This window comes from Bos indicus, chromosome 5 (assembly GCF_029378745.1).
Source record: "Bos indicus isolate NIAB-ARS_2022 breed Sahiwal x Tharparkar chromosome 5, NIAB-ARS_B.indTharparkar_mat_pri_1.0, whole genome shotgun sequence".
In the NCBI taxonomy this organism is placed as follows: domain Eukaryota; kingdom Metazoa; phylum Chordata; class Mammalia; order Artiodactyla; family Bovidae; genus Bos; species Bos indicus.
Window position 1 is genome coordinate 48,415,560 of NC_091764.1, and position 21,399 is coordinate 48,436,958.

Genomic DNA, 21,399 nt, shown 5'->3' on the forward strand with positions numbered 1-21,399 from the left:
TCCTGCTCCTGGTTGTGACCACCATCAAATGTCACCCTGAAAAGCAGGCTGGGTGTTCATCTTCATCTTCCAACATGGCCCAGTTCCCACAAGCATGAGCAGACACTCTTCAGTGCCACACTTTTAAGGACTGAGAAGAGGAAAATCTTGATCAGAAAGGCACCCTGCGGCTTCCCTGGCGTCCAGTGGTTAAGTCTTCACCTTCCAATGCAGGGGGTAAGGGTTCCATTCCCGGTTGGGGAGCTAAGATCCCACATGCCTGGTGGCCAAAAAACCAAAACATAAAACAGAAGCAATATTGCAACAAATTCAATAAAAGACTTTAAAAAGATCCACACATATTAAAAAAAAAAATCTTAAAAAAAAGGGGGAGAGGGCACCCAAAGTGCAGAAAGCGACTCTTCAGCTCTGAGCTGGAGCAGCCGAGGCCTCAGGGGCTCTGCCCTGTGCTCTGGAACATCCTGGAAAGTTGCTGGGGAGGCAAGGAGGCCACATCTGGCTCATCAGAGGGCGTGGTCACCACACTTCACACGCAGCCTCACCAAGAAACCAAGGATGCATGCTGCTGCCTCATCGCCTGTGACTTTTCTAAGGAGCCCCACTGGTGGCACCTGCTCACTGCACGTTTTCAGATAAAAATACCTGAACAAGCTGTCCAGCTGGTTCCAGAGCTCCCAGTCAAGCTAACACTCACAAAGGAGCTTGCAAAGTTCTCTGCAAGCTTCCCCCCATTCTTCCTTAGTTGTCCACTCCTCCCCTGGGCGCCTCATGAGATGCGGGGAGGAGCTTGAACTAGAAGCCAGGGCTCACGAGGTGTCCCTGTGCCTGTGGAGAAGCTGACAGGACTATCGAAGCCTCTAGTGAGAAGGAAGAGGGAAATGACAAGGCCAAGGCCCTAGAGCCATGATATCTGTGTCAGGGTCTTTCCTCTCCTCATTGGCATATTTACGGCCTGGGGCTGGGCCATCCTTGCATCAGTGATCATTGTTAAAGCTCACAGTTAATGGAAAACATTAAGACTTAGTGCAAAGTTGGCATGAGCCATTGGGTTCGCTGGGCTTCCTTGTGGCTCAGTGGTAAAAAATCGGTGTAATGCAGGAGACATTGGTTTCATCTCTGGGTAGGGAAGCTCTCCTGGAGGAAGGCACTGGCAACCCACTCCAGTATTCTTGCCTCGAGAATCCCATGGACAGAGAAGCCTGGCAGGCTATAGTCTATGGGGTTGCAAAGAGCTGGACAAGACTGAAGCGACGGCACCCACTTACCATGGGTTCATCATTTTCTTGGCCATACTGACCCAAATGATCCCCTTCTTCATTTCTGGTCTTGCAGGGGGGTCCCCCTTGACCTTGAGTCCAGAGAATTACTATTACAAAGGACTCTCTAATTACAGGGCAGCAGTTGCTACATTTTATTGAGACTGCCATCACCATCCAAAAGGCAGTAAAACTCCTAGGAGAAAATTTATGATCTTTGTCTCCTGAAGACATATAGCTTACTGTGTCTTTGAAATGTAAACACCTCAGGAGGCAATTGCGACTCTGCACACAATCACCTGAGACTTAAGCAAAGTGGACTAGGTTTGGTGCGAGGAGAAATCGGCCTTTTAAAATACAAAATGCTGTAAAAGCTCTCTGTCCCAAACCTAGCCCACAGCCTCAAGATGACTTGTCAAGGACAAATATAAATCTTAAAAATCTTTTCCACAAATATTAGTAAAAACTTCAGCCATTGAAGCAGGTAACCTTAAATTGTTCTGCCAATTTGGATTCAACTATTATTTATGACCTAGTGAGTTTTATGTTGTTGTACATGATTCATGGCTAAAATCTTGGAACAGAAGTTACAGGGTCTCTGTATCTGTCTGCATGTTTATGTATGTCTACAGATGTATGTTATGTTTATATGATTTTTTTCTCTTTCTATCTGCAGATGACATTGCCAACATTAATTTATAAAAGCGTGTATATGTGTGTGTGTGTGTGTGTGTGCTCAGTCATGTCCAGCTCTTTGAGACTCTTTGGACTCAGCCCACCAGGCTCCTCTGTCCACGGGATTCTGCGGGCAGGAATACTCGAGTGGGTTGCCATTTCCTCCTCCAGGGGATCTACCCCACCAAGGGATCAAACCCACACGTCTCCTGTGTCTCCTGCACTGACAGGCAGAGTCCTTACCACTGTGCCACCTGGGAAGCCCATAATTTGTAAAAGAGCTCTACTTAATTGGCTTAAAAATAGGCACTTATGAATTGAGTATTCCTAAAACTCAGTAATGGAGAAACTAACCAAAATGTTCTTCAAATTCACATGATCTGGAGTAATCTTTGATAAATAATTCTAGTTTAAATTTGCTCTAATTAAAATAGGTATATCTTTAGAGTTATCAGCATTAAATTTAATTCGGATAAACAACTTTTGTCCTACCAGGGTTTACGATTCAAACAAATTTATGTCAATGCTTACAAAATTTGTCAGCAAGAAATGTAGCTGGGTATAATGGCCATCTGTCTAATGAAAGTTCCTTAATAGTCTAAACATCATTGTTGGGAGAAAATAATTTAGATGTATGTAATTGAAATAAAAATGTAGGTCAACTTTTTAGCAATAATCATGTCTTATAGAATTTCTACTTAAAAATAACTTCCCAAATCTCTTTGGTAACTTGAAACTTCAGAGTTTTGCTAAGTTAAATGAAATGATGGGAATTCATTGAATGTCTTGATCATTTCCAAATAAGAAAAAATACTGAAACAATGTTAATTACTAACCAAGTCTAAGGTTTACCTACTTTTGACCTCTTACTACAGTGGAACCAAAGATATTTGAGTCTCTTAGTAAACTTGGCTTTCATCACATTGAAAAATTGTTCTATGAGGTAATGTATGCTTTTAAAGGGGCTTCCCTGTTGACTCATGGTAAAGAATCTGTCTGCAATGCAGGAGATCTGGGTTCGATCCCTAGGTTGAGTAGATCCTCCAGAGAAGGGAATGGCTACCCACTCCAGTATTCCTACCTGGAAGATTCTATGGACAGAGGAGCCTGACCTATTCTCAGGACTCAGAGAACTGGTTCAATGAGATATGGAGCAACCTACCAACTCAGGGCTTCTCTCATAGCTCAGTTGGTAAAGAATCCACCTGCAATGCAGGAGACCCCAGTTCAATTCCTGGGCTGGGAAGATCTGCTGGAGAAGGGCTATGCTACCCACTCCAGTATTCTGGCCTGGAGAATTCCAGGGACTATAGTCCAGGGGATTGCAAAGAGTCAGACGTGTCTGAGCGACTTTCACTTTCACCAACTCAGGACAGGCTCAAACTTTTTTACACCAGATGGCCCAAGATGTTAAAATATTCCACAATCTTACCAAATCTTTGAACAGATTTCCAGGGCTCCTGAGATCCCTGATCTATTTTCAGGACTGGACCTTTCAAGTTTAGGGCAACAGGTACCTACAGGATTTCACACTACTGCCTATATAATTATTCTAGTTTTTGCTACTATAATCCAATTTACATGTGCAATTTCTATTTACAACATGCCCTACACCTGAATTTTAGCATATCAGCTACCTAGGCCTTTAATGTCCTCACCGTTGACTAGAATGCCTGGAATCACGAGGTAGGTTGTAATATAAGCGCTGACAGTTGGCTTTTCTTTTGCAACGTAAATGTCTGATTTAAGCTTCCATTGCCAAGGCATCCACTTCAAAGAGGGCTGGGTTGAATAAACATTTTGGCAGTCACATGACTGAAGAGCCAGGACAGGGGAACTCTTCCTCCCCACCCCTTCCGTCATCTCCCTCCCCTTGCCCTGACCCAGGCTCCTTTGCTCTAGAGATCCTGATTGATTTAGATAACTGGCCACTTGGGCCACTTGTTTTTTCTTTTTTTTCCCATCTTTAAATTCTAGCTCTTACATTTTAAATTCACCAGTAAAGAGTGAGCCCATGAAGCCCTAGGGTTCCACCCTCAATCCAATATAAAAGCAGAACCCCAGGTTGTGCTCACTCATTCTTTCTCTACTGTCCCGGGGCATGCCTGGTATTCTCCAGGGCTCATAAATAATACACTTTTTGCTTCAAACTTTCCAGGCGGTTATTGCTGAGGGCGTCTTGTAACCATAATAAGAACCACAAGGGTCTGGCCAGGTTTGGAAAAGGGAGATGTCTGTGGGAAACTTACTAGGGCCCAGGTGAGTGACTCTAGGCATTTCCAGCTGATAGGATTATCACTGATAGCCCTGCCTTCGCAACATTCTCTTACTTTGCTTTCTAGTTATTTTGACACCTTTCTACTCCCTTACCTTTTCAGAACAGTGCTGAGGTAAGTACTTAAAAATTACTGACTTGTCCTGCTGTTCATTCCTGAAAATCTGTCTGGTTCCTGACCAGCCTGGATTGTAAGGGTGAGTGTGTGTGTTTGCTGGGAATGGTGGTGGTGGTGACCCTGCAGGGAGGGGAATTGCAAACCTTGAAATAAAAATGAGGTTCTCTAGCATCCAGAATTTGACAATGGTGTGATTCCGTAAACCAATCTAAAAATTAGGGTAAGTCTCAGGTAGGCCTGAGGATCTGATTTGGTTCCTAAATCTCTAGTCTCCTTATCCTATCATAGTTCCATAAATGCCCCTTACTTGCATGATGAATTTGTAGAGTAGCTTGGTTTAGAACCTATAATCACCTTTGGCCAATCCCTTTCCAGGTTGGTCCAGGACAAGGCTAGCCTCTGGGAGGTATTGGATAGGAAGAGTTCTTTCCAGACGATTCTTTTATGTGGCATTTCTTCAGGTCTCACATTAAAATGGTTAAATTTCTATCACTTATGTAATACACAATAAACACTGGTAAGATGTCATTACAGGATGCTTGTAAGCCTGTCCCAAGACTTTTTTTTTTAACCAGCATCTTCTAGAAATCATTTCATTGTTAAGATCTGGATAACAGCGGCAGTTTTCTGATAAAAAGGAGTCACAATTTGGGTATATGGCACTTTAGTAAAAATCTCCTCTAATGGATTAAAAAAGTGATGATGAAAGAAGTGGGAACGGTCATGATGTAAATTTATGCAGTGACATCTGTCCTCTAGTTCTTGGAATTGCTGAGATGAACCCTGCCATGTTCTAAAGAGGCAGCGGTGAGCACCACTGGGCAGTCTAAGGTTAACTCAGATATGTGAACAAGAGCTAAGGTGGTGCTGATTGATGAGAACCAGTTAGTCTTCCAGAACAAGACAGATGAGCAGTGAAGAACAGGAATAGCAGAAAGACATGAAGTTTTGGGAAAAGTGACCCACTTCTACAGGGAGATAACCAGTGATGACAAAATAAGCCATTTTGGAGGGTCAGATAGAAATGCCTTTAGAATTAATGCTAAATGATGTTTTTTCATGGGAAGTTCCAAGGCAGTGGTTCTTAAACTTGAACAAACTCCAGAATAACAAGGACAGCTGCTAACGCATAGATTGATAAGGCCCTACCAGAATTTCTGATGCAGTGAGCACGGGAGAAAGCCTGAAAACTCAGATTTATAGCAAGTTCCCAGGTGATGCTGATGCTGTCATCTGGGGACCACACTTCTCAGGACCACACCTGAGAAGTGTTGTTCTCAGGTACACCACATGAAATTGCTGGCCTGTGAATTTTAGGATCCCAGGAGTATGACTCTTAAAGAACTGGCTGAAAAACAAAAGTCCTCATCACCTCAATTCTCCTCTCAAAATGAACAAATCAACACAATGAACCAAAAAATTAAACTAAAAACTTTTAATAACAAATAATACTATATTAAAACTCTTCTGTTAGAGATATTTAAAAGTGAATCATCTGTGAGCAGTGGGGAAATACCCCTAATATATCTCCCTGGAAACCAGTCCTTGATGACAGGGTAAGTCTCCTGTCAATTTCTTTAACAGAAGCCCAGGCATCGACACGGTGTCATTCCTGCATTTTCAGCTATAGAGTTATCGTGATGCAACTTTCCAGAGTCCATGTCTTAAGCACAAAAATACATACAAGCCGCTGAAGATTCTGCAGAGGTGAGGTAAAGGCAGAATAATTCTGTAAATGTTTCCCTTCTCTCCAACCTTTTGGATCCCAGGAGGCCTCTCTTGGGGCCTGAGGTATGGAGAGCAGACTAGACCCTACTCTCAGAGCCCGCTTATGAAGGTCACACCAGATAAAGGCCCTCTCTACAAAGAGACACATCAGCTGGGTAAGAAGGTAAACAGAGCAGCCTGTGGCAAGCTCCAATGGGTGGTCTATGCATCTATGATAAAAATAAGAGAAGTCTTTAGGAATCAGAGTCGGACACGACTGAGCGAATTCACTTTCACTTCACTTTCACTTAGGAATCAGAGAGGAAAACATTTTTATAAAGAAATTTTATTGAATAATTTCCATATACAATAAACATAGGAAAATGGTTTTTAATGAAAATTTCATGTCATTTTTCAAAAGTTTTGAATTGCTTAGAGAAATATTATTACAAAGCTGTCTAAGGCAAAAGTAGTATTTGACTCTCAGAAAAAATGCTAATCCCTTTCATCATATTCTGTATTTTAAAGCAAGGCATATTCAATTCAATGAACATGGAGACTTTCAAATTGCTATGTCATTTGCATTTAGTTTAAATTTATCTATAAAGTGAAAAGTTTGAACACATAGAAATGTCCCCTAGTACAATATGAATTTTTGCCTTCTTCAGATCCATTCTACCTAAGTGTATGGACATAACTTTTTTGCACATCAGCAAAGAAACCTGCATCTCCTAATGGTATAGGGAGGGTCTGAGTGCAGAGAGGGAAAGTCCCATGCATTTCCTATGTTAAATGGTATAACTCCTGCAGATCACATACACCTCACCATATTGACTCAGTTCATTGCACTCCATATCCTGCAAAAATAAATCTAGTGCTCGACAGCTGACATTATTGCTCACTTACATTTTAGTAATATATTTCTTTAACATAAGACAGAAATATACTGAAATTCGATACCACTTAAACTCAAAAGCAACCTGAAATTAAACCACAGGCATACACCCCACTTTCTTTTTGCAATGGAGGTTGCATTTTTCTTAAAGTTGATGCTGGAAAATGTGGTAGAAGAAAACTGGCTTTTCTTGAAACAAAGACCAAGCATTAGAAGATGAGCTTTTTGAGGGGAATGTTAAGCCCTACAATAAAACTGGAGGAACAATGAAAATCCAGAGTCTCTGTGGAGAGGGAGAAGCCTCTCGTTTATCTTCCTTGTCTACCCCAACACTGTGGCTTGTGTCCAGCAGACCCCAGGGCAGGCCACCACGTAAGGCAGGGAGCCAGTCAAGAAGTGCTGTGTGAGCCTCCAAAGGAGGGACCACATGAGGGACAGACATCTCCTGGGAGACCTGTTTCTTTAGGGGTCCTTGGGTTGCTGGGAAATGCTGGGACTCTTCCTGTGAGGTCAGAAAAGACTTCTAGGATAGTCTAGACGCTGAGGCTTCAAGGGTTTTAAATTCAGTGTCTCAGGGGAGTGAAACCTGTGAACGCCAGAGTGACCCCAGGACCTGAGGTGCCACATCTGGGAGCCGAGGGAGGAAGAGCACGATGGGCCCGGAATGGCAAAGGTGTGGCCCGCGTGACAGTGAAGATCACAGGAGGTCAGGGCCTCACCAGGTGGCATGTGGAGACACAGAAGGATGTGGGCATGACCGCACTGACACTTGGATTGATCACAACTTTTCATTTTAGTTTCTCTTCATTTCTTTAAGATTGTCACGTGTTTCTGTTTCTTATTTTTGGTCTTGGTGCTGATAAGGAAAGATGTCAGTTTTCATAAGCTTTCAAAAATTTACAAAATATTATTTTTTAAAAGCTATACTTTGGGCTTAGCACTAAGGCTACAAACACAATATATATCAGTCATATACTGTACCTTCACACCTGGCGGCAATACCAGTGCGTATCACCATTGCTCAGAGCCATAAAAACCTTACTGTGCTCAATGACATCCATCCCACCAGACTCAATGTTATACAGCAACCGAGCCGAGCCAAGCTTCTTAGAGTAAAACCAGCCATCTTGCTACAAAGAAAAATTTCTGGCTCTTGGCCCAACTGTTTCCATACCAATCAGCTAAGTCAACCCCCTCTCTGCTTCTTTCCATTTCAAATGCCTGGGCTTCGGCCTTTGAGGCAATTAGAACCAGATCAGTTTAATTTTATAACACTGATCTTAATTGTACAGCAATACAGTAATTTTCCCCTGAGAGTGTCAATTATTTTACAAATATTCTAAGTCCGCATTTATACATAAAGAATAGACATGGAGAGGCTGAACAAATAGCTTGTCCCTTGTCACACAGCAGATTAGTGTCAAGGGTGGGACGTGAGCTCCCGGCTGTTTCTGTTTTAAGCCCCAACATCCTCTAGGAGGTCACCTGGCCCTGTGCACAAGGTCCCCACCCCCGCCCCTGCCAGGCTCTGCTGGTGACCTGTGGTTAGCTCTTCTGCAGGGCTCTGGACATCTAGCCCCCAGGCTTCCTCCTCAGCCTTCTCTGCTTTCGCTCTTATTCTGTTGCCTTAATGAAGTGTGTTGTTCCCAATATTTTATTTTACATGGGGAATTCACCAAAATGCCCTTCCAGCTGTAGCTGGTATTAGGTGTGGAGGAACAGACTTACAAAAGGCAATGGCAGGCATTCTTCTTTTGTGAACTTTGGACAAAATGGGGCTCAACATTTTACAGTTATCTTACATTCTGATGTTTTCAAGGAAAAAATAAAAATAAAGGCCTAACCATGAGGTAATGTTTACTTCTCTGCCACAACACTCAGGGCGCCCCCTCAGATCTGGCAACAATTTAACATAAGGAAAGACTTTAGACCTTCACACCCTTTTAGTGAGAATAAACGACCTTAGCTCAAACTTTCCACAAAGCTGAAAAGTCTCCTAAGACATCACTCCATCCTTATCTTAGGTGGATCTGCACAAATGCCTCCAGGCCATGTGTCTCACAGGTCTCAACATCCCCATCACCCCTCAGCCCTGGTCTCAGCTTTGCAGAGCAGACCTTGATTTTCTTGTCTGAAGACCGAGTACCTTCTGCCTCTTAAGCAAGAGGGGGGGGGGGGGGGGGGGCGGAAATAAAAGAAAGCAAAGGAAGCTATGTGGGCGAAGAAAATAATGCCAAATGCTACCCAAGTGGCTTGTAAAGAAGGTTCACGAAGCTATCTCTGAGTTCACTCAAGATCTGCAGTTCCCCATCTAGTCAACAGCAAAATGCATGGATGGCCAGGGCCTCTGTTTAAGCAAGAAGAAAAATACCAATAGCATAAAACTGCCCTTCTAGTTTTGAAAAAATAGATCTGAGAGAAACGCTATGGGATTCGCTTTAATAAGCTGTGCATTAAGTACACTTGTTTCTTCTGTCGCCGCCTCCGGCTGCGTCTCTACAGCTCCGTCTTGTCACCGGGGGCCGGGCTGCCCCCCGCGCTGTCCCCCTGGGCGCCACTGCTCTCTGCAGGGCTGAAAGACAAGGATGCCGAGTTTATGCAGTATCTTTTGCCGGTTGGACGAGGTCCATCGTCGAAAATGTGCCCAAGGTGAGCACCGCACTGCAACAGAAGAGCAAACTGTAGGTCAGCAGTGTGTACAACGCAGGCTTTGAGGGAACTCGCAGTCAGCGGTTTAAATGGATGACCGGCCTGTAGAGAAATGATGGAAACCATCGTGGATGATTTCTAATCTGCCTGTCAATAGCTACAAAGATGGTTTCTGGCAGGCTTTGCACCACATGCTGAGAATAAAAAACACTAGAATTGTGCATATCAGAAATCATTTAGGAGCCACTGTATTTTTTGATCTGTGAAGCCGCTCAGCCAGCTGAAAAATGACTGCAGTAATTTTATGAATTGAGTTGACCCTTGATGTTCCCTTGTAAGAAACATGGCAGAATAAAATCTCCACCCCCTCCCACCCACCCACTCCACCTGCCCCCCGCCCCCGGCATTCCTTTTGGCTTTGGATGGGTGGGTTTCAGGTATGCAGAAGTCCACTGTAAAAGATACTGTGTAACTGGCCATGACGGAGGTGTTGTTTGCTTTCATGGGCAGTAAAACTTAACATCAGAAAAGCATTGGATGTTCTTGGAACCCAGTAAAGCAATGGCAGGGCGCAACAGATTTATGTTATGGTCGCCAGGACTGCAGAGTGGCGAATGGAAATGTCACTAGTCCTTGCAATCCTTTTTTCTGGCCTCGGATAGGTCGGTACCAGGCGGGTTGCTTTCCTGCACGAACTGGATCATGTGGAGAAGAAACAAGCTGTCGAGCTCAATCCATGCTACTGACTATCCCCAGAGGGGAAGGAGAAGAGGCGGAGAGTCCAGACAGAGGCAAAAGGAGGGATGGTTGGTTATGATGGCGCTTAGGAGAAATCCAGCCCAGAGAAAGTGTCTCCAAATAGGCTGGCTCACCAGTCTGCTGCTGAGTGCAGCTCCAGGAGACAAGTGCACAGGTCACACTAACTACCTCCCATCCTTCTCAGCAGGGACAGGGTAAAGGGAATGGAGATATTGGTGTTGCTGCTGCTAAGCTGCTTCAGTCGTGTCCGACTCTGTGTGACCCCATAGACGGCAGCCCACCAGGACGTTAGCACGCCACATTTAAAGAGGCTACAAAAACATATCGTTTGTCATGTAACAAAGAAATCAAAGCCTGGGGCAAGTGATCCCCATTTATTCATTCCACAAATATTTATGGAGCACCCACTTTATGTCAGGTACTGTCCCAGACTCCAGAGGTACAGGCAGTGGCCTCATGGAACTTACATTCCACTGGTAGAGACAGAAAACACAAAGGTAATAAGGAGCTGTAAGCATAGTAGGTGGAAATAAACACTAAGGAGCAAACAAACAGCAAACCAACCAACCCACAGAAACTAAGACAGAGAGAAAGTGATTCAGACTGTCAGACTGGGAGCTGGCGCTCCAGGTGAGGTGGTCAACGGCAGTTCTCCCAGGGCAACTCTGGGATAAGAACCTGGAGGAAGTGAAGAAGCAGATCTAGGGGAGAACATTTCCAGCAGATGGAGGAGTCAAGATTTAGGGAAGAATATGCGAGAAGAGGCATAGAGACGATTTATTAATTCTTTTCACTGTGCTCATTTGGTGTATAAAACACTTATAAACTGCAGGGAAAGAAAGAAGGGCTTGACAAGGGAATGGGGTTTTCTGTCCCTCCATACCAAATGGAGACGATGAGAGAGAAGTGAAGGACGGTGCTTATTACAACGGAAAGGACTAGAATCTCAGTTTCCCCACTGAAAGCACTAAGCTCCATTCTCGAGGGCTCGCTATTATTAATAAACAGCACAAATAGCAACTTCGACTCTATGGCACTTCCATGTTAAAAGTGCATTCTTATTTTACTGCCAACATACTGTGTCAGCTTATTAAAGAACTAAAAATGAACCCTGAACTGATTTGATCTATTGCCTGGAAAATATGAAACAGGCCTAAAAAACAAATCTTGCATTATTTTTCCACATTTTATGCAGGTTTAGGTAATATCAAGGCTGACAGCTCAGATTGCTTTTCCTTTCTATAAACAATTGAGGCCAAATTTTCAGGCATCAGCAGCTAAGATGCACCAGTGAAAATACATATGCTTACCCAATGGACACAGGAAAGCACCTATTTCTGCCTGCCAGAACAGTCAGTGTGCAGGCCAACAGGAACCGGTGCTCTCGGCGACCAGTATGTGTGCACAATTACTGATCTCACGTGCAGCTCCAGCACTTTGATCACTTGGCATCTGAGAGGTGGAGTTTTCACATAAAAGCCTCAGATAGATTTTTTTTTTTTTTAATGAGAGAATACAGTTATCTGGGCAAAAATAAATGATAGCACCTTTATTAATCATCTCAAGCATATTTAGCGAATGGTTCTATTTATCTTACTTCAAAAATAAAGCATAGCAACGGTATACTTAAAGCCATTTTGTAGTATTTAGTGCCCAGGTCATTCATCCCCCAAATTAGAGTAATTTAATCTATTGGATTTGAGTTCGTTATCAGCCTGCAGTTTCAGTTGCTAAATCTGACACTAGTCTTTTGGTTAAACAGTAAGAAAAATACAGATTCTAGATGTCCCTAATCCAGGCAAGAGAAAACGGGAGGGAGATGAGGAGGAGAAATTATAATTGGGAAAAGGCAACAAAAATCATTCGCAAACAACTGTATGGGTTGGCGATGGGATGGGGTAGGGAAATCCTCAGAAAAGATGTGGGTCCCCTAAAAACAAGAGTGATTGCTTCATCATGCTTGCACAAGATGTTCTGGAAGATTCACTCCAGGCTCACATAAGTGAGGGAGGAGCAGTACAGTGTGGTGTTAGTCGCTCAGTCGTGTCCAACTATTGGGAACCCATGGACTGTAGCCCACCAGGCTCCTCTAGCCATGGGATTCTCTAGGCAAGAATACTGGAGTGGGTCACCATTTCCTTCTCCAGAGGATCTTTCCAGCCCAGGGGTTGAACCCAGGTCTCCTGTACTCCAGGCAGATTTTTTACGGTTTGAGCCAGCTGGAGGGAAGAGCAAGGTGTTCATTTATATCTGTGCGACCACATACATGAGCCTTCCTGGTGGCTGTTTGTAAAGACTCTGCCTGCAATGCAGGAAACCTGGGTTAGATCCCTGGGTAGGGAAGACCCCCTGGAGAAGGAAATGGCAACCCACTCCAGTGTTCTTGCCTGGGAAAATCCCACAGACAGAGGAGCTTGGCGGGCTACAGTCCATGGGGTCATAAGAGTTGGACATGACTTAGAAACTGAACTACCACTGACCACACACGTGCCCATCTGGCTGCCTGTAAAGTTGTAAGACCACTTGTCTGGAAGAAGCCTAACCACACGGTACCATTTCTGCTTCCTCCCAGGAAGCAGTCTCCTGGGAGGAGACTCAGTCTCCCATAAATGTTCAGCTCAATTCAGTTGCTCAGTCGTGTCTGACTCTTTGTGACCCCATGGACTGCAGCATGCCAGGCCTCCCTGTCCATCACCTACTCCCGGAGCTTATTCAAACTCATGTCCATTGAGTCAGTGATGCCATCCAAACATCTTCATCCTCTGTCATCCCCTCTTCATTCTGCCTTCAATCTTTCCCAGCATCAGGGTTTTTTCCAATGAGTTGGATCTTCTCATCAGGTGGCCAAAGTATTGGAGCTTCAGCATCAGTCCTTCCAATGAATATTCAGGACTGATTTCCTTTAGGATTGATTGGTTTGATCTCCTTGCAGTCCAAAAGACTAGTACTCAATTTCTTTTAAAAGTGCACAAACCCTGAAGGCTCCTCCCTGAGGGGAACGCACATGGAGCCCATTCTTTCCACCTTCTACCCCTGGCGGAAGGCTGGGATGATGAATGAAAGTTGTCAGTGACGCACTGTTTCTTTAGCTGCCTGCGAGCTCTGCCTCCCCTGCCCCAGCCAACTGGCAATGTGTTGGGCTCTCTCAGCACACCTGGTTGTAACTGAAACAAACTGGTTGCCCGATGAAGAAATCTCTGAAACCTGCTGTTAATGATTTATTTCAGGGTAGAATCTTCGGCGTGCATTTTGAAAGTTGTTTTAAGGTAGTTATGTATTTCTTTCATTTATAGGTAAAATACAAACTATGACAGAATATTCTAGCTCTCATTCTGAGGAAGCATGAGATAAGCATTGTTCAAAAGAAAAATTTTAAATTCCCACAGGAATCCTTTATCACCTAAGCCTCTCACTCAGAAAAACTGGCAACTAAAGAACCTGCAGAGAACAAAAGGAAAGGACGCCCACCCCACCCCCCACATCCAAAAAAAGTGATTGGGCATCAAATTTAACATAATTCCTTAAAATCTGACTGCAATTCTCAATTGTGTGCATAAGAAACACAAATAGTACATTGAACCCAGTTACATATTTCTGCACTGATGTATTTCCAACTGTCTTAGAGGGTTTTCTCCCAGCTATTCCTAGGATGTTTTAGGCTTTATTGTTGTCATTTTCTCTTAAGTGTTTGATCTACAAGATGAAGTGGTTTCAAAGCCGGGCTTTTACACTTGGGTGCATGGGGCAGGATGGGAAGGAGAAAAGAGTTTTAAGAAGAAAAGCAATTGACTTTGCCAGTAGTATCCTGTTTTCTCCCACTGTTATTGAAGACACTTGTGCGTAAGTAGGGCTCTTTTCTTCTGTGCTTGTGATATTAATCTTTTGCCAAGGAAAGGATTGTGAAGTCACCAGTTTAGCATTATGATTTTACTGAAAGATCAAGAAAAAGAGAGGGGGCTGTGAGTCTGAAACCCTATTGTAACACATGGGTATCTTTAATCATCAGCAATATATGAGTTGTCATCTGCAAAAGATTAATAAGGTTTGGAGTTTTACCCAAAACTGCTCAACTCTTGAAAAATACTTTGTGTTGGTGGATATTTACCTTTCTGTTGATTTGGCTGACTTAGAACAAATTAATAATGATCTAAAACAAACTAAGGGACTCTACTATAGATTCAAACAGTAATAGCTACAGTCATAAACAGAGTCCAGCTTGGGTAAACTCAGGGTTCTGGTGGTTTCCTCAAAGATTATTACAAAATGTTCAGTGATTTATTGGTCTCCCATTTGCTGCAGATGTAGAAATTCGATCTAAAGAAGGAAGAATTCCCCAAGTATTTCCAGGAGGGACTTATCTTGCTGAACTACAGTTTATATCATGCAAATCTTACCTCTTTCCACTGAATTTAAATTCCTGACAATGTTGCTAAACAGGCTGGGGTTGGAGGTTTAGGGAGAAGCTGTCAAGCAATTATTGATAGTCATCAGTGAAACTGGATTAGAAGCAACATATTTTTATCACTAGCTAAAAATGTAAGTTATATAAAATTGAGGAAAATTCTTTATAACTGAGAATTGTTAGGAAATTGTTACAGCCAGGGGGGAGATACCTACCTATGCCCACCCCAAAGTGGGCAGATTTAAGATAAAGTTCCACTTTGGAAGAGATAAGTGGAGTATAATTCCTTAACTTAGAAGATAGAATGGTGAAACAGAACAGGTATAGTTGCAATGAACATCAGAATATAAAGGATAACCAGTTTCCTTCAGAAGCAGGAATCCTGATGAAGGAAATAAAGAAGCTCTACTACCCTTGCTTATTTTCTGTGTTGTTAACTTAAAGATCAGGTCCTTCTAAAAAATCACTGAGAAGCACAGAGATTCTTTTAGAAGGACCTGACTGTATTATTTCTCTGGAAAGTGGTTACTGTACTGAATAAATCTTAATTTTCTCAATAAAAATTTTACTAAAATATCACAACCTAAGATGTCACTGGACACATGGAAAAGCCACAATGTAGTATAAAGAGGCGGGAGGCATGGCTCCCAATGTGTTTGTCATTTCTACCCAAATAGGGGGCTTTAGGGGAGCCTGGTGGGCTGCCGTCTATGGGGTGGCACAGAGTCGGACATGACTGAAATGACTTAGCAGCAGCACCAGCAGCTGCTGGCTCAGACGGTAAAGAATCTACCTGTAATTCAGGAGACCCAGGTTCAATCCCTGGGTCAGGAAGACTCCCCTGGAGAAGGGCACAGCAACCCACTCTAGTTTTCTTGGTTGGAGAATCCCAAGGACAGAGGGACCTGGCGGGCTACAGTCTATAGGGTCGCCAAGAGTCAGACACTACTGAAGCAACTTAACATGCATGCATGCACCCAAATATGAGGCTTAACTGCATGGTGTGATTCATATAACAATGAAGAAGGGAGAGGGGAGGAAGAGTAAGGAGGACGAGGGAGGGGAGAAAAAGGAGAAGAGGAAGAAGAATTCTAAGTACTAAAGCAAGAATTAGAGACCCATAGACCAAAAAAATCACCATATTGCCTTGCAGGCAAGTTGAATCTACTGGTTTTATCCACAGAAGCTCAGTTTATTGGTGTTAAGTTGGCAGTAAAAGGGTCTTCTTGTTTAGATGCTCCATCTTTACCATAAAGAAAGAAGCATTCCACATAACATGTCCAACTGAAAATGTCTCTAAGCTACTGAAAACAACTAACAGATTTGTCATAACACAAACTCCTTTGATGCAATTCAGTCCAGAGAAATGACAAGCCATGTAAACTCAAAACACAAGAGTTTTATTAAGAGGAGAAGCAAATTAGATAAGTTACCATGTCAACATCCAAAAGTTAAAAAAAAAAAAATGGGATAAGTTGCAAGTAGAAGACTACATAAACTGAAAGAATAAAAGATAAAAGAAGATAAACCGATAGTGAAAAACAGTATTAAGGATGAGAAACCAGGAAGTAAAATACAAGCAGTTTCTCTAGTATGCTGCTGCTGCTGCTAAGTCGCTTCAGTCGTGTCCGACTTTGTGCGACCCCATAGACAGCAGCCCACCAGGCTCCGCCGTCCCTGGGATTCTCCAGGCAAGAACACTGGAGTAGGTTGCCATTTCCTTCTCCAATGCATGAAAGTGAAAAGTGAAAGTGAAGTCGCTCAGTCGTGTCCGACCCTTAGCGATCCCATGGACTGCAGCCTACCAGGCACCTCCGTCCATGGGAGTTTCCAGGCAAGAGTACTGGAGTGGGTTGCCATTGCCTTCTCCATTCTCTAGTATGGAAACCATTAAATCAGTTCCCCGCCCCCCTCCCCACCATGTCAAGATAAAAAGGATGAATGAGAAAATAGAAAAGAGAAAACTAAAGAAAAATGTAAAACAAAAGAAAAATAAATTTATGTGTCAAGCACAAATTAAAAGACAAAGAAACTGAAAGGAAAGATACACACTTTTGGCTTAGTGAGCTATTAGCCCAAAGTGGGGCAGACAGGCCCACTCTGTCCACATGGGGAAGATTCCAGCAAACATATTCTTTGGGGCTGGAACCTGATTATTTTCTATGTGGCACTTACTTCCCAAAGCATGCACTTTTGCACATGCATTAATGGAACAAATTTCCCTCCCTTTCTCTCCACATTTAAGAAAGAAACGGAACAAATATCCCTTGCTCTTTTCTGTAAATTTAAGACTTTTATTTAAGAAAGGGTCAAGCACTTTCTGGGCTTTCCAGGTGGCTCAGTGGTAAAGAATCCCCTTGCCAATGCAGGAAGCAAAAGAAACATGAGTTCGATCCCTGGGTCTGGAAGATCCCCAGGAGGAGGAAATAGTAACCCACTCCAGTATTCTTGCCTGGGACAATCCCATGGACAGAGGAGCCTGGCTACCATCTATGGGGTCATATAGAGTTGGACACAACTGACCACACACACATCACGCATCGTCAGCAAGATGCACTTTCTTACGTGAGAAATAAAGGTGGTGGAAAAAGAGGCTGAAAAGGAGTATCAGTGCTTTACCCAACTGCACCCAAAGAACAGTAACAGTCACTAGGCCTTTAACCAAGGGCTGAGAGCTATGCCCGGGTTAGTGTGGTGTCTGTTATGAGTGTTGCCTAATTTGGGCACAGTTTGTGGTTTCATTCCTCTTTGGTCCCTGCAAGACACCTTCCTAAGGGTCTTATCTTGACTCCTACTGATGTCACCTCAGTGGCTGGCACAGAGAAATGAGGAAGTGTATTCCAACTGTGAATTTTAAGAATTAGTCACAAAGACTTCAGAGAGTAGGCCCTGAAGGAAAGTTACTATCTTATGCCCCACTTTTTCTGTCCCTTTTCATATAATTTTCATAGAACTCAATGTTTGAAAATAGGTTCTGAGTGAAAAGAAAAGGAGCAGTCATACAACAGCCTTTAAGGCAGCTTAAAAATCTAAAGGGAAAAAAAAAAAAAAACACCCACAACCATTAGCCTTAAGGGAGGTTTACTAAATACTATGTACCTAAGTTATAAATGACTATGTACCATCCCATCTCACTTTTTTGTCAAATGTTTTAGATTCCTGGGTAGATGTTTGCAATTTGCTTTTGTGGAAGTTATGAAAATAAACATTCAATTGAATCCAGAACTGAATTGAACTAACTGCTGGGGGATCATCGGATTTGTTTTTTTCTTATTTCAACATGACTTTTTATGGTGCTTGTATCTATCTACTTATCTATCCATTTGAGCACCATAAAAAGCTCTGGAGCTAAATGCCCACACTCAAATCTCAGTTCAATCTATGAATATTTATACAAGTGTAACTGCACTTCTTGTACCTCAGTTTCCTCCACTGTAAGAGAGACAGAAACATTATCTACTCAGAAGGTTACTGTGAGCATTTACCTGGGGAGCTTTTAAGAAGGTTGATGTTCAGACCTCACCCAGACCAATTAAATTAGAAATCTCTGAGGGTGAGACCCAGAATCAAAAAGTACCACTTTCTCACTTACACTCAGATCTGAGAAATGAGGGTGAATTGAAAATGTGACTTAGATAAGATATAAAGCCTACTTTTTCAAGGGAGAGAGTGGTCCTCATACTTAGAATACAGTTCACTTGCCAGCTTTACTTTAAAAAAAATAAAATAAAATAGAAATTCATCAGATGGTTAGGTTCAAACCAATCTTCCTCCCTACTTGGTAGTAAATATGCCACCTCCTCCCTAAAACTCCTGTGGCTGAAGAACAGGGTTAAAGGGCAGGTGGAAGAATGCTGAGGGAGGCTCACGTGGCAATCCCTCTGCCCTCACAGCTGCCTGACGGTGCCCCTCCACCTCTAATTTGTACAAGAGACAGCCCCCAGCAACGCACTCTAGCATCAGTGCGCTTCGGTACCACAGCACTCAGACTTTCCATTTCACTTATGTAAAGCAAAGTAGAGCAGGATGACCTACTCTGGACTAGAATGTGCAGTTGCTCTAGTTCTATGTACAAGAAGGTTCTGGCCATGTCTTTGGGTTTAAGTTCAAGTTTCTTGATGACAGATTAACTATATTTTTCCCTCCTCCTCAACACATGTTCATTTCCCCCTTAGATCCGGCACTGATTTAGTCAGAGGAGAGTGAAAGGAACATCCTTAGAAATGAGGATAGGAGACTTATAGAAGGAATTATTTTCTCGCACGTTCTCTCTCTGCCCTCACACAGCCTGCCACTAAACTTCCTCTTCCTACTGCTGTTCTCCAACTTCCCTCCTCACATCCATCCAAGGAGAGACGTTTTTGGGGTCTTTGTTGACCATGTTCGGATCGTTACCATTAGAGGTATGATGACTGAACAATGAGCACACATAGAGAGAAAATGTCAGGTCACGAGAAGTCACGTAATGAAATCTTCATTCAATTCCCCACTGTATTGAGTCAATGAGAAGAATTTTTCCTACCAATGATTTTGTTTACTAGCGTTGAAGCCAATGACTGACATTTAATAGGACTTGCTAAACTCCTCAAGACTGAGATATCATTAGGACTTGATAGAGACCTCATTGTGCTTGTCTGTCGCTTTTGTGATGGGTCAATTGGCCTTAGTTACTACATTTAGCACAACCAGGAGTCTTGGCAGTGTTTGCAAAGCAGAATGAGCAACATTTGGGGTTTTTAGGTGGGGTACACTGACCTGAGAGCAGCTGGTCTCCACCCTGTGCATCCCATAGGAAAAGTCGTCTGTGAATGTGATCGCATCAGAATTGATCACGTCGTGGAATGAAGGCCAACCTGGGGCAGAGCACACACAAGAACCGAAACAGAGAGAGATACAACCATGGGTTAGAATGCCATTCTAAAAGGAATACTAAGCACAGAAAAGAAATCTTTAGTATATGAATCATGCTTAATTTTTTCAACCTGAGAAAAGAAAGGCCGAAGACTGAAGGTTAAAGTATTTTGCAAAAATGCAACTATTTTTTAAGAATAACCTTTTCCTCACATCCAGATTACAGTTGCATTGAGATTTATGTTTCGTGAGACTCTCTTAGAACACCCAGTAGTTTTGAGCACATCCCCAAACTTACAAAGCTCTCTTTCACCACTTCCACTTCTTGTTCTTTTCTTCAGAGTCACTGGGCATAGCTCGGAAGCACTATGAGTTTTACAGTGTGATTTTTTAAATTTTTTTTCCAAAACACAATCCAACTGGTCTGGCTGTTAACTTTAACTATTCCATATTTCTTTAGGAACCGTACTTTTTTAGTACTTAGTTTGGATAGTTAAGGGCTTCCGTGGTGACTCAGATGGTAAAGAATCTGCCTGCAATACAGGAGACCTAGATTTGATCCCTAGGTCAGGAAGATCCCCTGGAGAAGTGAATGACTTAACCACTCCAGTATTCTTGCCTGGAGAATTTCATGAACAGGAGTCTGGTGGGCTACAATCCATGGGGTCACAAAGAGTTGGACACAACTGAGCAACTAACACTTGGATAGTTAAAATATATGTTTTTTAAATTCTGTTGTTTCCATCTTAATATAATTTCTCAGGAGAAGACTCTTGAGAGTCCCTTGGACAGCAAGATGAAACCAGTCAATCCAAAAGGAAATCAACCCTGAATAATCACTGGAAGAACTGATGTTGAAGCTGAAGCTTTGAAGCCAATCCTTTGGCTACCTGATTCGAAGAGCTAACTCATTGGAAAAGACCCTAATCCTGGGAAATACTGAGGGCAGTAGGAGAAGGGGGCGACAGAGGATGAGATGGTTGGATGGCATCACCAACTCAACGGACATGAGTTTCAGAAGATTCCAGGATAGTGAAGGACAGGGAAGCCTGGCATCCTGCAGTCCATGGGTTCAAAAAGAGTCAGGCATGACTTAGCGACTGAACAACAGGAAGTAGTCTGGAAAGCACAGGTGCTATCTATTGATGGGCAAGAGGCGTGCTCACTTCATAGGACAGTTACAGAGCAGTATTCCTCAGGAATCTCCAGGTAGCACCTTCTCTCAAACAGCATCTTGTTCCAATTTTCATTTATTCTAGTGATTTTTAAAATATGCACACAGCTTTAAAAAACTCAGTGGTAAGTAGACCTTAAGATTGTACACATGTTTATGGGTGTACCCAGGTTTTACGTTCAGTACTTATGGGCTTGTTTTTACATGTTTCCAGAAAACATGTCTGGAGTTACTGAGCTGAAGTCTGTATTCCTAAAATGATGAAAGAGGTGCAATGTTGCTGAATTGCTTGTGCAATTCTTTTCCAGAAGCGAAATTTTTCCTGTAGAAAGGAGGAAGCCCTTTGAAAGCAGAGTACTTTGTGTTAATACACCTATTTAAAGAAAACAGAATGCAAGTTTCAACAATATGATTTCCAGTCTCAAACAAAACAAATTAGCTCAGACAAGGTTTTTATACTAAATTCCCCCAAGCTCCCCACCCCGCACTCCCCTCATGCAACAGTACAGCTTTCATAGTGCTAGATTTAACACCTGGAGTTTAAACACTTTCCAATTCCTTGATTTTAATTCAAGATTGCTACAAATCACAAAGAAAACCTTAACTTAGTAGATATAGGCTAATAATCCATAAAACCT

General features: G+C 42.7%; 1 protein-coding gene across 4 annotated transcripts in view; it reads right to left on the minus strand.

Annotated features, from left to right (window-relative positions):
• Positions 1-9,346: 9,346 nt before the first annotated feature.
• MSRB3 (methionine sulfoxide reductase B3) overlaps positions 9,347-21,399 on the minus strand; it is a 179,374-nt gene continuing 167,321 nt past the window's right edge. For all 4 annotated transcript variants that reach the window (XM_070789357.1, XM_019960873.2, XM_019960874.2 and 1 more), the window contains 2 exons: positions 19,492-19,589; positions 9,347-9,587 (listed from right to left, as the gene is read on the minus strand). In XM_070789357.1, coding sequence (XP_070645458.1) covers positions 9,423-9,587; positions 19,492-19,589 — 263 coding nt within the window. In that variant the 3' untranslated portion in view covers positions 9,347-9,422. The remainder of the gene's footprint in view (positions 9,588-19,491; positions 19,590-21,399) is intronic.